Genomic DNA, 17,350 nt, shown 5'->3' on the forward strand with positions numbered 1-17,350 from the left:
ACATGACACAATGCCATAAAATATGCCAGTTTTAGGACACAGAATAATGTTTGTAATAATACCAGGTAGGCCAGGTATTGTCGAAGGTGCATGGTGAAGTGAAATTCTTACTTTGGAAAACAAACATTTGCCGATATCATCGCCGATCATCAGAATATTGCAACAGATTCTGTGTTCTGGACTGTAGGTAACTTGTTAAGCCAGTGGTTCTCAAACTTTTATTTCGTTCCCCACTTTGATCAAGGGGCATGACTGATGATAGTGGAGATACCGTGTTATCCCGAGGCTTTTGCAAGTCAGCATCTTTGTGGTAGTCTATTAAAAATATAAGTTTTCGATGTCCCAAGCGGAGAGCCATACTTTATTGTTTTTAACGATCTCTATGCTACTCACAAAAATGTAGGCATGGGGACATGATGAAGTAGGTTATCCAACTGTCGTGTGTTAGATTATTGTGATTACGAGCCAGTGGTTTTCAAACATTATCGCGGACTTCGGACATCTAACTAAATGCAACAGGCTCATATCGTCCTCGCATTAGCAAAATGAGGACCAGTGTTTTGTCAAATTGCAAATAGCTATTCGTTTTAACTATTTTTTTATGATAGTATGAAGTGCTTTTGTATAGGCTACTATCTTAATCTTGGAATATGGGGAGGGAAGTGGCGTCTGCAGTCAGCCAAATATGAATTTAATTCTGCGGCATAAAGCAGAGGTAATTGTTTATTGTACAGAAAAATAAAAATGACATGTCAAGCAGTCAATTGACTACATTGCAGTCAAGAAGTAGGGCAAATTAAGTTCTGAAAACCAAAGCGTGGGTCATAGTTGTCTAAGCCTCTATTAAGTAGCCTGTTAAAAACGTCGCCAGATAGTATTAAATCGGCAACAACATTGTTTTCTGCAGAAGCCTACCCAAGGCTACAGATTAATTCTGAACAGTTATTTCTCTACTGGCTCAATTATCACATCACTGTTTTGATTTTATGTAGTTCGTTAACCCCAACACTGACAATAATGTAGACAGCAAATTTCGATTTCGATTTTCGTGTAGTCAAGCCTTAAGCCATACCCAAGTAGCCTAAATCGAGGTAATGTTTAATTATGCATGATTTATTTTGTTATTGAATTCGTAGGCTGGGATTACTCTCAGCAACAATTATGTAAGGGACGGCAGGCAGAGCGATGTACAGTGGCAGAGCGACGCACAGTGGCTGAAAGTGGTACTAAAGCTTCACGCAGCTTCACGCCGCGTAATGCGCGAATGAAGTGGTCATTTGAAAGCGATGCCCATTGTAGCTTGTTTGTTTACAACTAACATTCCATTTAATTAAACTGCTTTATAGGCTATGCCGAAATAGTTTTCAACATTTTGAATATTAGTGTGGGGTGAATTGATGTTCTCAAAGTAGCCTTATGGCTGAAAGCTGCTTGGGATCCCCCCCGCCAAGCAATATAACCATACAAACGCGCTTCCTGCACTCATTGTTTCAAAAGGAGTAATTTTGGCTTTGTCAGAACTGAAGAGCTGTGGACGGCACGGCACGGTATGCCCAATGAAAATAAATTAACGCAACGCAACACAACATAGACCCCGCTTCTCTCGCGTCAGTCACTGACATGAACGAAAAACAGAACCCGCTTCTCTCACGGCAGTCACTGACAGTAACCTAGAATAAATGCATGGGGAAAAACACTTAGCCTATGCATAATTCTGCTTCAGTTGAACAAATACATTTGCTTATTTCACAGAAAAATATAAATAGCCAGTTAGGGTCTACAGTGCAGAGTTGGTAAGTTATGGTAGGCCAACTTGCAGTGAACATACAAACAGGGTAAATTATTTCTCTTGCAGCTGAGTAGCCTCAGGTGCGCACGTAGACATAAGGCCGAACATGCAAGCGCCAATCGTGCGCTCACGACAATCACGCCGTTAAACTTAAATAGGTTAACATCACTCTAAGTTCGCCTTCAAGCAAGGAAAACGATGATTTGAAGACATCTGTTTCGTTGGAAGGGCAAGGGGTAGCAACAGGGCAACACAGAGACAGGCCCGATGGCAGGGCTTATGAGAGTATTAAAATTTGGGATATTCTACGGGAAAACATTAAAATGGCAAGACAGCGGGGGAAAGTTAAAATACGTGATAAACATGGAAAAAGTTGGCATGCATTGTTTCGGTCCCCGTGCACAGGGATTATTTGTCATATTATTAATCACATATGATTATTTGTGAAATTGTGCAAACAGGCGTAACACATTTGAAAAGGAAGGGCTGGTAGCATGCAAGCTCACGGGAAAGATTGATTTAGTTGTCACAAAGTGTGTGGCTGTGGCGCGGGCGGAAGACAGCGACAATTGGCAGGGGATGGTCATGTCTTTTTTAACAATTCTGTCGGAGGGTCATTGAACAATTTCTAGCAGGCAAGAGAGGTTCCTGCAACTTCTAACTGAAGCACTCAAAATTCCTCCGGTGGCCCCTTCAATAAATAACGAACAGTCCCTAGATTGCTGCTGGGCTATATGTCTTGGTTCTGTTAACAACTCATTGTCAAATGCATAGCCTATCTCGCGGTTGCATCCATTACAAACAAACATGCAATGTGAACGTCTGGGATTGGGGAGAGCACTAAATGCTCTACTGAATAAGCACGAAGTCAAACCTTTAAATGAAAAACACTCTTTAATAATCCAAAAAAAATAAACCGCTAATGAAGTAAACTTGTGACCATCAAAAATCGTTTATCGCTTGTAACTCCATGATACCAGGACGTAACAGGAAGGCATTTGGCTGAGCAACGGAGGTTAATATGCTCCATGTTTTGTCCAAATGATGACTGTCTATCATCGTTGCACTCGGAGAAAACCGGAATGTTTCATTCGTCCCCCGTTTCAATCGTCCCGGTTGTACCTACTCAACACGCAGATAGAACCTTATTATTCTAAGGTAGTGAAATAGCGTTCAGCATGATTCATGCCCAATTAATTCCCCCTGTTAAAGTGTTCGCCTTTGTAGTTTGGTTTCGTGATAGCCTATGATAAACGGCTTATGGCCAAATATGTGAAAACGTTAAAATACAGTAGCCTACGTGATAAACCCGGAAAAAGTTGACAGTGATTTTTTCATAATAACTTTGGAGGGTCATAGAAAAATGTATTGCTGGCGAGGGAGGGTCACGTCTTTTTGGACTAATGCTCCCAAAACTCCTCCGGTAGCCCCGGAACAGTCCCTAATGAAGTAAACTTGTGACCATCAAAAATCGTTTATCGCCTGTAACTGGCTATTACATTATTTCTAAACCAGTCTGCTAAAGTCTGTAGTGAAGTCTGTGTAGGGTTTTCCAGGCTCCATTTCTTTTTACGAGACACCCTGCTCACTTGAGCCATCTACCGGTTGTTTGGGTTGTTGCAGCGTCTCACTGGAAAAATTAAAATTAAAGTCGCGTGATACCGCGTGATCCCACGCGCGGACCGCGAGTGAAGCTGGCCAAGTCGAAGCACTGCCCACTGTATACGCCCTGGCTGTCAGTAGACTGAGGAGGAGCGCACAGTCTATGAACGCGCGACGCTGCAGCTCAGCGATTTAAAATGGCTCAAAACCACTTTGTATTAAGTTTTAATGACTCAAAAATTACATTTTTAGAATCAGAGAATGAAGAACACGTCAGGTTCATTAAAAAGTATTTTCTATGTGTCACGAAAGGCTTCAGTTACAGTTAACATGATTTACAGTTAACTCCATTTCTTGTTCTCTTCACCTATTAGGCAGCCAGTGACGTTGGAAGTGGGGGTGCGGCCACCCCCGAAGTGCACTAAGATTTTTTTTTGTAGACATACCCATGGTTACTAGCCTAGAAATCTAGACGCGCCCCTAGCGGCAGCGAATTACATTTGCTGCCAGGGCTAGTCTAGCAACTCTCCGTTGGCTTGTGAGCTCCAGAAATCGAAACTTAATCAGGCCAATGAAATCGTGTATAGAGTCGTTAGGTGGGCTTAACATAATGATTGATGGCAGAGTTGCAACGGTTTGGCTTGAATTCCCTGCTACTTGAAAACAAATAAGATGGATGTTGCTGCTGGCGAACAGTGTGACACGAGTTAAGCTTTTATTAAGTTGGCAAACGTTTGAACTAGCCAACTAGCTCCGCTGGTAGGAAACGCATGGGACTCATAGCGCTGCCGCTGTCCTATTGCATGCAGAGGGAATTTGAAAGACAACTGATTATCCCGCCCCTCGGACTGAGCACTGCGAACGGTGAGTGTCCAGACCCTACGTTTTAATGTGGGTCTGGCTCATCAGGCTACATGGTTACACTAGACAGGCAACTGTGCTCTGTTACCAGAGCATGCTTTCTCTGTCTATGATCTGCAGGCTTATAGGGCCTCCTTGACGAGGAGATTGCTAGTCCGCAGATAATGTGCGGCAATTGAATAGTAGCCTATGGAACCGCGGACCGAAAGAAGAATAAACTAAACATTTTCCTGATTAGAAAATATTTCTTTATTTAGTGTTCTCAAATAAAGAGACATGCAATTAGGGAGTAGTGGTGTCAGCGCTCATCCAATCTGCGCGTCTGCTGCGCAAGTAAAAGTGAACCACTGGAGATGGCGTGTGTAAGCAACAGACAACGTTATTTAAAACAATGAATGAAGCGGGTCTTGCTGTCCATGAAAACAACATAGAGACTGGCTAGTGTAATCCAAAAATGTAAATAACAGGTCTTTCAATTGACACGCGAAATTAGACTGTTGTAGGCTATAGCCTAAGTTAAAAGTTGAATGGGCATAAGTGACGACTAGTTGAAACAGAGGTAAATATCGTAGCAAATAGCCTATGTTGATGTCACAGCCTAAACATTTAGCCTACCGGTATTTCACTCTCGCTGGAGTGAAGACAGAACGGGCTGTTGCGCAAACAAATTAATTAGGGATTGGGATTGCGTGTTGTACGCAGTAATTCGTTGATCTTGTCAACACAGTCTTTCATTTCCTTCCTGTCCACATCCTGTCCATTTTGGGTAGGCCTAGGAATTGCGTGACCAACTTTTAAACATTTCTTGAGGGACCCTGGGGGGCAGGGGGGGGGGCATCAGACATTTGTGCCCAGGGGTCTATGAATTGTTAATCCGGCCCTGCCCCCAACAAATCCCACCTTTCCACCTCTGGGACAGCTTAAAAGAAATCGAGAGGACTCCTAACTCACTATTTCTTAAGACCTATTTACAAACCGCTTTTTGTGGCATTTCACGTCGCGATGTTTTGAAATCCTATGCGGCTACAGGAGCTTCCAATCGCGAGGAAGAAATTTTGCATTGTAGGCATAACTAACATGCAATAACGCCACCAACAACAACTAAAACTAGGCTACTCATTGTCAACATGTAAATTAAATGTAACGTTATTGTGAATAAAATTAAAATGTTCTCCTCTTTGCAAACGTAGGCATAGGCATAGTGACAGATTAATTTAATAATATTGCAAAGATACTGCATCAATCCGTATGTTTCATTAGGCTACTTGACTATTTGTTTTGCCTTACTCTTGATTCATTTAGGCTAGGCCTTTTTATTCAGTTATTCATCATATTCCGTCCTTGTGTAGCGCACGCATTCTCAGACCTGTCACCTGTCACTCATCATCGTAAGGGAGGTGTTTGGAATCATTCCCGTGTTACAATCATCAGCCAATCAAGGTGGTCACTTCAGTCAAGCTTGTGTATGAGTAATGACGTCATCCATAGCAATGAAGACTCAGTCTTAGTTTAGGACTTTTCCTTAATAAGTCTGAAAGGCTTTGTGAATAACTTCTAAAAAAAACTTCTAGCTAAAATCTTTTATTGCGATTTAGGAGTACTCCTAGTGGTAAGATGGTCGAATATTACTGATGATATTTAATTGTTATTTAAGAACATGCAGTTATTTAAGAACATGCAGTGGGGCACCAAAACATCTTGTTCGTAAAAATCATCATACCGCATATTGTGGCGGGTCTGTTATTTAGCCTACTCACTGTAGGCTGCGCAAACCACAGGCCTTTATTTTGGGCAAGCCTGCATTCGAGGCAGGCCTTTATTTCATAAGGCTTCTGTTGAAGAATTTTATATAAGGCCTGCGCTAACAGTAATCCTCCTGCCCCCGCTACCACAGCTGTGTGAGCGCGTGCCTGGATAGTGTGGCATGCTCCTTCTTGCAAACTTGACTAGGCCTATACATAGCGCAACCATTTACGTCTTCATAAAATAACAGCTTGCCAGATATGCCTTCATAGCTTTGGGCTTCATTCAGCATTTTGTTCTTCCACTGGAAATTACTCTTCTACATTAATTTGCTGCCTGCTGCATCTTTTCTGTTTTTATTGTTTAGAAAACGTTTGAGGTCTTGAGTTAATGCATTAAACATTGTTTGCTGGTAACCCGCCACAAATAGCCTACAGATTCTTGCGTGCATACATTCTCTATTCTCTCCAAAATGTGCCTGTTCTATAGGCTAAGTGCGTAATTCTGCGGCATAAAACAGATGTATTTGTTTATTGTACAGAAAAATAAAAATAATCTGTCAAGGAGTCAAAGAAGTAGGGCGAATTCATTTATGAAACCAAAAAGTGGTTGTCTAAGCCTCTATTGCGTAGCCTGTTAAAAACGTCGCTAGATAGTATTAAATCGGCAACAACATTGTTTTCTGCAGAAGCCTACCCTAGGCTACAGATTAGTTCTGAACAGTTATTTCTCTACTGGCTCAATTATCAAAAAGGTTCTTTCTCTTCGTCCTCCGCAAATTAAGCAGGTAGTTCCGTAGAGAGACGTTAGAATAAATTAGCGTTTGCGATTGACAACGTTGTGATAAGTAGGCTATAACACTAACTTTGCAAAGTTAACTTGAATGCATCAATTTTGAACAAAGTTGTGTAGGCTACACCGCGCCAGTTGTAGTCTGCATGAACATTTCTTGAAGATACTGTTTTGATTCGCGTAGGGGAGGTGCGGGCTGAAGCCAACCTGTTTGAGGGAGAGCGGTGCCAGGAGAGAATGCGTTTTCTATCCTGCACATATCTCTACAATGAAATAATGTGTCTAGGCTAATCTATATTTTCAATAAGCAATCACTGCATGCCTATGGAAACAATAAGTCAATATATTACAGATATCAAGAGTAACGCAGGGATGGACGTTACAGTTATTAAGTAACTGTAACGAATTACTGAAATTTGAATTGTACTTTGTAACGCGTTACCCCCAACACTGACGATAACATAGACAGCAAATTAAGATATTTTTTCGTTTTGTGGAGCGGCACTGGTAGGCTATCAAAAGCATATTCCGATTTTCGTTAACCACTGTGTAGCCAATCCTTATGCCATACCCAAGTAGCCTAAATCGAGGTCATTTTTAGGTATGCATGATTTATTTTGTTATTGAATTCGTAGGCTGGGATTCCTCTCAGCAACAATTATGTTTAAAGGTAGCCTCCTGCTTTTTCAGAAGGGGCAGCAGGCAGGCTACTGACAGAGCGACATACATTGGCAGAGCGACGCACAGTGGCTGAAAGTGGTACTAAAGTTTCACGCAGCTTCACGTCACGTAATGCGCGACTGAAGTGGCCATTTCAAAGTAATGCCCACTGTACATTACCGATAAACAGATTCGCTTCAACCTCTATAGCGCATATCGCAACTTTGATTCCCTGTATGCTTAACTCAAACAAATTCCCAGTGTTAACTTAACCCCCATCTTGACACGCCTCAGGTCTGTACCATCCACAATATCTTAACAAACAAATCAACATCACAACATGATTTAATAGCGCAGTCTTTGTGCAAATGTTTGTAAAGCCATTGTTCACGTTGCAGCGTGAAAGCAGTCTTTGCCAGTGACAGACGCACGGCTCTGTCACATTTAACATAGCAGAAACTAATCTGAATGAACACCCTGAAACTTCTTAGGTTAATGAATATTATGATTATGATAATGTCTACACACAATCAACCTGCTTTGCTGGCGCCACCACCTGGCCAAGCAGGAAATGTGCCAGAAATGGGCAATACCTTAACTTATTGATCTGAAACTTTTCAAAATATTGAATATCATTATTGTGATGATATTCACATGTGTAATTTCCATGCCTAACATAGCGCCACCATCTGGCCAACCAAGAAGTATCAGGAGTTTGCTTTGCTTAAAATGAATGGTCTGAAATTTCTCAGGTTATTATGATTGTGATGACACCCAATGGGCCTGCCTTGCATTGCGCCTCCACTTGGCCAAGCAAGTAGATGTGCAAGAAAAAAATATGCAAAAACGAATAGCACACGCATCAAATATGTACATTTCACAAACACACCACGTCAGTGCTTTGTTGGATTCCGAAATGTCACGGGTTGCAGACCGCAGGTGCTCGAGCCTGCCATTGCCGCTTGCGGCTATATTTCTAATTATGTTTCCCATTGTAATTGTGTAATTATGACCGCCGCGCAGCGAAGCGGCGGTCATATAGGTTTAGTCAGATTTTTTTTTTTTTCTTTTTTTTCTTTTTCGCATGCCCAAATTTCCGCCAATGATTCCCGGGACACTGAAAGACCGGGGTACACGAAACTTGGTGGGCATGTAACCCCACATGGATAGCATGGAACCATCATTTTTCGTTTTGATCTGTAGCCCCCCCCGCTGGACTGGACCCCCCGAAAGGAGGGTAGGGCAGACACAGTTTTCTGTGAATATCTCGAGAACCGTAGGGCCTAGGAGGTCCACCTTTTTTATGTATGTTGGTCTTAAGGGGGCATGTCAACCCATCCCATTACCACTTATTTTATGTATAAGCCACCTAGTTAAAAAAATTAAAAGCAAAAATTAGGTGTTTTCATCACAATATCTCTGGCTGACAAGGTCAAAACTGCACGAAATTAAAAGTGTAGGATCATTATGACACCCTCCGAATGCATGCCAAGTTTTGTGTACTTTCGTTCATGGGGGCCTTACAATAAAATAATTTATGTGTACATTTAGTGGCGTTACACCAACAAGGATTCCCGGGACACTGAAAGACCGGGTACACAAAAACTTGGTGGGCATGTACCCCACATGGATAGCATGGAACCGTCATTCTTCGTTTTGATCTGTAGCCCCCGCTGGACTGGACCCCGAAGGAGGGTAGGACAGACACAGTTCTCAGTCAGAATATCTTGAGAACTGTAGGGCCTAGGATGACCAATTTTTTCCGTATGTTTCCCTCCAGGGGTCATGTTAACCCATTCCATGTGCACAGATGTGCATAAACAGATACACACGCACACACATACATTTTACAGTAATCATCACATTATGACGCACACACATACACACAGTAGACATATATGCGCATGCATGCACATGCACAAACACATACGCAGGCAAACACACAAGCACGCACATACACACACACACACACACACCCACACACATAAACATAAATTTGTACATGCACACATGCACACAATTCAAGAATTTTTCCCGTCATCTACTCCCTGAATTTTTGGTCATTGATACCCGGGACACTGAACCACCGGGGTACATGAAATTTGGTGGGTATGTAGCCCCACTAGACTTTTACGGAAAAATTTCATTTCATCCCCGGGGACCACCATTCTGTGCAATGGAAGATTTACCAACGTTACACCGGTCTGATACAGTTTTGCCTATACATGTGTGAGACGCCTGTTTATTTTGTTTTAAGTGCGTGCAGGGTGTGAGAGGGGAATCGATGTGCTTTGATTACAGCTTGGTAGTTGTAGTCTGTGAAATTAAAAAGCACGTGTGTGTGAAGTATCCAAACAATGACACCTTCATTTCATTATGGCTGCTTTAGCAAAACACCTTAAGCTACTGTGTAGTGGGTCCCATTTAGAAGTGGCTACTTCATTCATTAGCTTTCCTTGACTCATGGAGCTGCGTGAATGTTATTACAACTTTTCGCCACGATATGACAGTTTAAGTCCGCTTGATACTGTAAGGCATAAGCCATTGGTTTCCAAAGGAGATTTTATTTGTGTAAGCCAGCATAGCCTATTGACAATTTATGTTGTAAATAGGCCTACCTTATAATCCTACCTGTAGCTTAGGGAAGCTAACAGCTTTCTATTAGGATCTAGTTTGTTAGTTACCGTTTTGTCATAACTCCCTGATGCATTTTTGCATTTAGAATAGCCAGAGCGTGTATATCTCAATCGGAAAATTAAACAATATCGGGTGCCTATGGACTAGGCTGGGTGAACCCAGCCTGATCTGCCCGCTATTTATTTTTTGATTTCTTAAAAGATTGAGCTTGGTCTGATGAAAGCCAGACTAGCCATGGACCTCAGATAAACAATGCAAGGGAACATGAATCAGCCTATATTTGCATGAACAATAACGGACAAAAGCTCTTCAACTTTGGCCCGTTAAAATGTGTATGAACATTCTAGCGACGCATTTCATCAAGGCCCATTTGGACATGTCAGTTATTTGCACCACTGGTTAGATGTAAAACAGCATTTCGTTTCAGACTAGGCTACTGTTACTTAATTTGTGCATTAACAATAACTTTTCAGACTACTGTTACTTAATTTGTGCATTGACAATAAAGTATTACATGAACTAAAGATGACTAAAATCTTATGTAGAAGAAGAAACATTCACAAAAAATCCACCCATCCAAAAATGACCTTTGTTTTTGATAGCTGTTGAAAACGGCATGGAACTGACAGAGATGTTTTTGTTCATAAATACATAAAAAATAAATAAATAAATAAATAAATAACATTATGCTGATACCTTTTGCTTTTCCCAAATACAATGTAGCCAACAGGTGTAAGTGACCTTTCATCAATCCAGTTGCAATGGATGAACTGTGATGAACTGCCCTACTTGTGATTGTTTAGAGATTTTAAAGGTTTTATAACAATGCTACATCTTCTTTGGCTATTCTACAATCTATTCACCTTTTCAGCACCAGTAGGCTACTTTCTGTGCAGCCGCACACACACACTCAGGCATGCCAAACAAGCATACACAAAAGTTTCAAGAGTGGGGGATGGAGTAAAATATGGAGACAAATTGAAGTGTGATTTATTTTCGCGGAACGGATGTACAGGACTGAGCGGCGGTCATATTTTGTACCGCTATGCGGTACATCTAGTTTGTAATGTATTGCATGGATGTGCACTGGTGCGCGTTCATGGATGATAGAAGGATGGTGCGTTGTGCACCCGCCCATATCACTGTTGATAATGCGCTCTTAAAATAACATATGAACAACTCGCCATGGACTTCTGACCAGGTTTCTCTTGGTCAGTGGCGTAATGCATTTTAGGTAGTGAAAGATTAGACAATTTGTAATTGTAATAGACGCATAAACAATGCGCCAGACCACTCCCTAGGTTGTTAGTTGCCATACCTCCTAGTGCATTGTTTAAAAATTAAACGTGCAAAATACAAAAATATACTTTGTGCCGGGTGGAAAACAAAGTTTTCAACAGTGATGTTTTCATGTAGTTGGGTCTGTGTACTTTGTCGTTCATTTGATATCCGATTTTGAAACTATACATCCAAATTCGAAAAATGGGTAATTTTAATCTTGTTAATATTGATGACAATGTGTTCAAATGGAAAACGAGCCATATTTCATTTAATTTAGCCCTCAATAGTAGAATGGTGTGTTGTTCTGGTTGCATTATTTTACAAATTGTCTAAGAGAACAACCTTGTGTTCCGAAATAGCTTCCTCATAGGCGAACAATGCCCCTTATGAAGAAAAATGACCATTGCAAATTAAATTAATATAATTTCGAGCCCTTTTCAATAAACTCAGTTTCATACAGAAAATGAATCTTTCAAGCTCCTCTAGAAATGGCCAATCCCAGATGAAGTTAATCTGAATAGGCCAAGAAAATGCTACCAAGGCTTCCCTTTGCTGATCTCTTTTTGAATGTGATATGCTGGTGCAGGCAGGGTTTTGGCACAATTCACAAATTATGTTTATTAGTTTGCTGTCTACTTCCTCTGGGCAATGCAGTGATGCAGGAATTAACTTCTCTTATGTTACAGTCAAAACATAGTCAACATACTGTTGTCTTGCTTTAGAAGGAATATTTAACATAACATATAGAATGTAACATATTTAACTCTTTTTCACTAAAAGAAAGTGATGGGGGATAACTGATAAAACAAAAAGATAAAACAAGGGCTTGTGAGTGTACAGAATTCTGTTTTCCGTAGCCATCCCCATCATAACAACAAGGAGAACATTGACTTTCCTTCCTTAAACTACTTTTAAAGCCCTATAATGCATTGTGTTTATATTTAGATGTCCTTCCTGTGGGTTTGCTTGCTCACTGTGGAAGTTATGAAAATGTATGATAATTATGACTGGGCCAGATATCTGATAGGCTACCCTAGTTTCAAGAAAAGAAAACAAAAACATCCAACAATTTTAGAGACAACGTACATTGTTTTAGTGATTTAATATCTGACTAATTAACTTGTGCTTGCTAGTCATACAGAATATATCTGGCCTCCCCACCCACCCCAAGGTCATTATGTTCAGTTAAAACAGGACTAGATGGGAAGAGACAGTTATATAATAACACCCAGCCATACTCAAATGCACGAGGGAAAGCTGAAGAGACAGCTGCTTTGTCTGCTGCTAAAATACACAATTATTGCCATTATAGAGTAAAACCACAGATCCAAAACAACTGTACATCAGCAAACCATTTTAAATCAGATACTGACCATAAAGCTCTGAGGGTGATGAGATCAATACAAGCAGATGAACAGACATACATTCTCCAGCACTGCTTTAGCACTTAAGAACGTGATGAGTCAGTGTTACATTGGGGTTATGTTAGTTTATACTGTAGCTTTGTGAGTAGTCTGACTACTGACTTACTAAGGGCTTATGATGTCCTGTCAGGAAAGTATGTGGGATGGATGGTGAGGTACAGTCTGTACTACCATTGTTTATGGAGTGTCTCACTGAAATGTTTAATACCACTGCTCCTGTCAAAAAAATGTCTTTCTAAAGTTTTTGAGGAGGATTCTGCTGTGTACTTGAAAATGCATGTTCCTTATTAAATGAGCACATATGCATAGTGTTACTGTTGTTAGAATAATCTTTCATAGTTTGTTGTTCTATAACCTACGGACTCGAGTGGCTTATTGTTTTTCTAATACGGTTACCACATATATATGCCAATCATAATCTGTTTGGATGTGCTCGGTTGTCTAGTTTATTTTGAGATCATGGTTGCTAGTTGGCCAGTTCACCAGAGGAGCATTACAATAGTCAAGAACATACATAAATCAGAGATTTTCAACTGATTGTGATCCAGGGACCATCATTCTGATTTGAAGTAACCTGAGGACCACCACTGTATAAAAATGAGTGATTCCCACATTAAAACTACATTATTAAAAGCATGGACAGTGACCACCAGAAATGCTTTGATGGAGTGCCACTGAAAACCCCTGAAATAAATTAAAGGTAATATTTAGTGTTAAATTGGGCCATGGAAATATAATAGACACCATTTGTGTTTGTTTTGTTAGTGCTGGAGATTTTGCAGTTGGTGACCAAGAGAGACCTGTTTCTAGCTGACACACACATCCTGGAGCTGGAGCAGGAATGTGCAGATCTGGCTGCATCCACTGTTATTTCCCCATCAGCAGGGGGCACTGTGCCAGAAGACATGGCCTCTCCTGGGTCCAAGGACAGTGGGAGGCGCAAGGCCAAGGATGTGGAGCTCCTATATGAGGCGCTGAAGAAGGAGATGTGGGAAGTTGTCCGACAGGCCCTGCATGTTCCCACTGCTGGGCCTAATTTGGGGCTGGTGGTGCAGGTTCTCCAGCAGGAGGAGCGGGCTGACAGTACCTGGGCAAATGGAGAGAAGGCTGCTATTGGAGGGCCACGGCCACGGCAAATGAAGAATCAGTGGAGGGAGGCTGTGGCTGAGGCAGCTGATGGCTGCCTGCCTCAGGCAGGGGAGGTGCAGTGGGGGGAGATGTTTATCTACCTGGACAAAATTAAGACCTGCATGTTAGAAGACCTCAAGGCTGCTTGGCTCAATGTAGTGCCAGTTTACCCCAAGGAGTATGATGCATTCCAGGTATATGTGCAGAGCTACCACCAGGCAGTATCCCGTCGTTTACAAAGCATTGTGGATGGCCAGCTGCACATTAAAGACATCTACTCCCTACTTGACTGGATCTACAACATTTACAACAGGTGTGCAGCAACAGGCATCCTTTAGATTCCCAGTAGAAAATGTATGCTTATTAATATAATCTTGCTTCTCTTCAGAGATAATAACCAATGGGAGTCATTCTTGGATGATGTCATTGATCTGAACCTGATCTGAACTGATCTGATCTCCGGTCATGCAACTCCTTTGCATGCCACTGCCTATATAAGGCCACACTGCAGTAAACTAGTCTGTAGGCATTCTGAAGCAATCCAATAGTCGAGTTTACTTTATATAAATCAATGAGAACACGCATTGCATACTACTGCGCCTCATTGACTGTATTCACCCAGAACTGTGCACAGATGGCATGTGGTCATAAAAGCAGACGACAAAGTACAAGTCAGGCTCATGTGTGTATTAGTGACTAACCACAGTAGATGCAGTGTCAGATTAGGACAACTCACTGGCATAGGAGGGCTACTCATAGGCATGAAGAGAGCAGGGGACTCATTCACTGAGTGTACCACCAGGGTGTGGTACACACACGGCTGGTAGCTTTTGGCAGTAGGCCGACAACTTTGCCCAACACTGACAAGTGAATGCATCCGAATGGTGCGCCGTGGCGTCAAATGAACAGCTGCAGCTCACTGGCACTAGGGTTGGGCACCGAAACACGGTTCTAATATGGCACCGGTGCCGACGCAAACGGTAGTAACTGCATCAAATAACAATGTGGATTTCGGTGCCTCATTTCGGTGCCTCATTTTTTTTTTTTTTTTTTTATATACGAGGCATCACTGCATGTCATGCGCCATCTCTAAGGTCTTGCTCTGATAGCAACACATCCAGATCACATCCAGATACAGTTAGCTAACATAAACACTGGATGAACCAGAGGGGTGCACCACATAGGCGAGTGGACAATGTTTGACAGCTTGCGTGAGCCCAAGTAGCTTACTTTAAAGCGATATCGCGAGCTCCTGTCAATCTAGCAGTGGGCCTAACTACACACAAGCAAAAGGCTATAAAACAACATCAACAGTAGCCTATATGTTACACATTATCCTTGCTAATGCGCTAACTGCCATATATTTTAAATGTCATCAGCAAAGTTGTAAAGTGTAAACTTTATTTCACGCGTGTTCTAAACAACATAATGGCATGATCTTAATCTTTCATGTGCATGAGGCCCATATAGCATCACAATGAATATGAAGATAATGTTAAAAGTTAGCTGGCAAAAACATAAATATGTAGGTTACATACCTGATGTCACTGAGCTGTCAAAGAGGCTACGAAACCATCTCCATATGTTATCGCTAATTAAACTCAGCTGACTGGTGTTAGCGCCTAGCCATAGTTGCTGTTAAAATGCCTAGCGCTGGGAATCTAAACACTTAAACACAGACATGTAGCCTAACTTGTTCAAAACTATTTTGTTATGGGTTATGACATGAAATTTCTTGAAGCATTTGGGAACACACTGAATTAACTGAAAAGTAGAGTCCCTGTTAGATTAGCTTGCTTGCAAATGCCGTTGTCCATGACCTGGCAGTTCAAAGTCAAAGTCAAAGTCAAAGTCAGCTTTATTGTCAATTTCTTCACATGTTCCAGACATACAAAGAGATCGAAATTACGCTTCTCACTATCCCACGGTGAAGACAAGACATATTTTACCAATTTAAGTCCACAGACAAACATAACATTCAAGTAAAACAAAAAAGTAAGTAAATAAGTAAATAAGAGGGCACATATAATAATGAAAAAAATAAGAGCAGCAAAATTTGGTTGAAATTGTGCATAGACAGTCAATAAAATACTAGTGCAAAGTCAGGGCAATAAAAGGCTTGGGTAGTTCTGTTTGACCTTAGTAAGAAAGAAAGTGGCATAGTGGTGCAAGTTATGTAAGAGCAGCAGAAGTGTTGTGTTTTCAGGACAACAACAACAAGTTGTAAAGTGTACAAGTGTGTAAGTGTGCAAGTGGAGTAGTGCAGTAGTGCAGGCGGCCATTGTGGGTCCAATGTCCAGGATGTTATGTAGCTATGTCTATGGCAAGCGGTTTTAACATACCTTATGGCAAACCGCCTACACGGGGTAAACTTGAAAGCAGAACTTACCATTGTGTGTGCATGCATGGCAAGCTGTTTTAATATTTAAATGTATTATTTGTAGGAGCAATGAGATATATTGATATTTAATTTAAAACATTTTAAAAAAAAAGTACCGGTTCAGGCACTGCTTCGGCACCGGCACCATTTTAAAAGTATCGATTTAGCACCGGTATCAGATAAAACCCAAACGATACCCAACCCTACTCAAGAGGCAGCCACGCTCTTCGTGGGGTGGGCTCTCAAGCATTCAGAAGGGGTTACACCCTGAGGCTTAATACGCAAGAGCGATGGCCTCAACCAACCAGTGGGGAAGCCTCTACTTAGATAACACATGGCCAATTTTCTGGGTCCCATAGCAAATGAAAAGGGTGCGTTTTGGTTCGGTGTTTGTGTACCCACATCTGCTAAACGTGACTAGAAGGACTACTCTCATGGGCTGAATTCAGCACTTTAAGTTGGTGGAAAGGGTTTGGATGTAAGACAATCTTTAAATTGCTGAAGTGCATACAAGCATGTCATGTCAGAACAAGCAACAGCACTGGCAATAAAGGAGAAATCTGGCGATTTTCCATATAGATCTCCCTTACTCCAGGTCACTGAGTACTGTTTTAGGAAAAAATGGAAACAATCGGTTTTACCTAGCTTAAGCAGCTAACACAGCCAGGCAGCTAGAACGCTACACTCTGGGGACATGTCTGCGAGCTTCCATGGACATGCCCACAGAGTGCTCTGTAGCTGCCTAGCTGTGGAGGTCTATGTGAGATTCAAGGGGATAGGACTTAGGAGTCAGACCAAGTTAACTGGCAGAATGGAGTGGAGTACACTGAATGGCCATTCGCACATACTCTGTCCAACAGAGCAGGAATGAGCGTGAGCAGGGGAAAAAGGCTTATAGGAACTTCTGCAGGCATGTGTGTGCTAACGTGTCCAACCTTTGCTGTGCTTGGTCTGTGCAGCACTGATGCAATGCCATATTTCTGCTACACCCTAAGGGTTCAGGCAGCACTCTGAATGGTGCGGGCGGTCCCTGGACAGTAAGTTTGCGCTAGC

At 41.7% G+C, this 17,350-nt stretch overlaps 1 protein-coding gene across 4 annotated transcripts in view; it reads left to right on the top strand.

Moving 5' to 3' along the window:
• Positions 1-17,350, top strand: part of exoc3l2b (exocyst complex component 3-like 2b) — a 166,775-nt gene that overhangs the window by 92,468 nt on the left and 56,957 nt on the right. For all 4 annotated transcript variants that reach the window (XM_048264542.1, XM_048264543.1, XM_048264540.1 and 1 more), the window contains one exon: positions 13,555-14,230. In XM_048264542.1, the coding sequence (XP_048120499.1) occupies positions 13,555-14,230 (676 nt within the window). The remainder of the gene's footprint in view (positions 1-13,554; positions 14,231-17,350) is intronic.

This window comes from Alosa alosa, chromosome 15, assembly GCF_017589495.1.
Source record: "Alosa alosa isolate M-15738 ecotype Scorff River chromosome 15, AALO_Geno_1.1, whole genome shotgun sequence".
NCBI classification, from domain to species: domain Eukaryota; kingdom Metazoa; phylum Chordata; class Actinopteri; order Clupeiformes; family Clupeidae; genus Alosa; species Alosa alosa.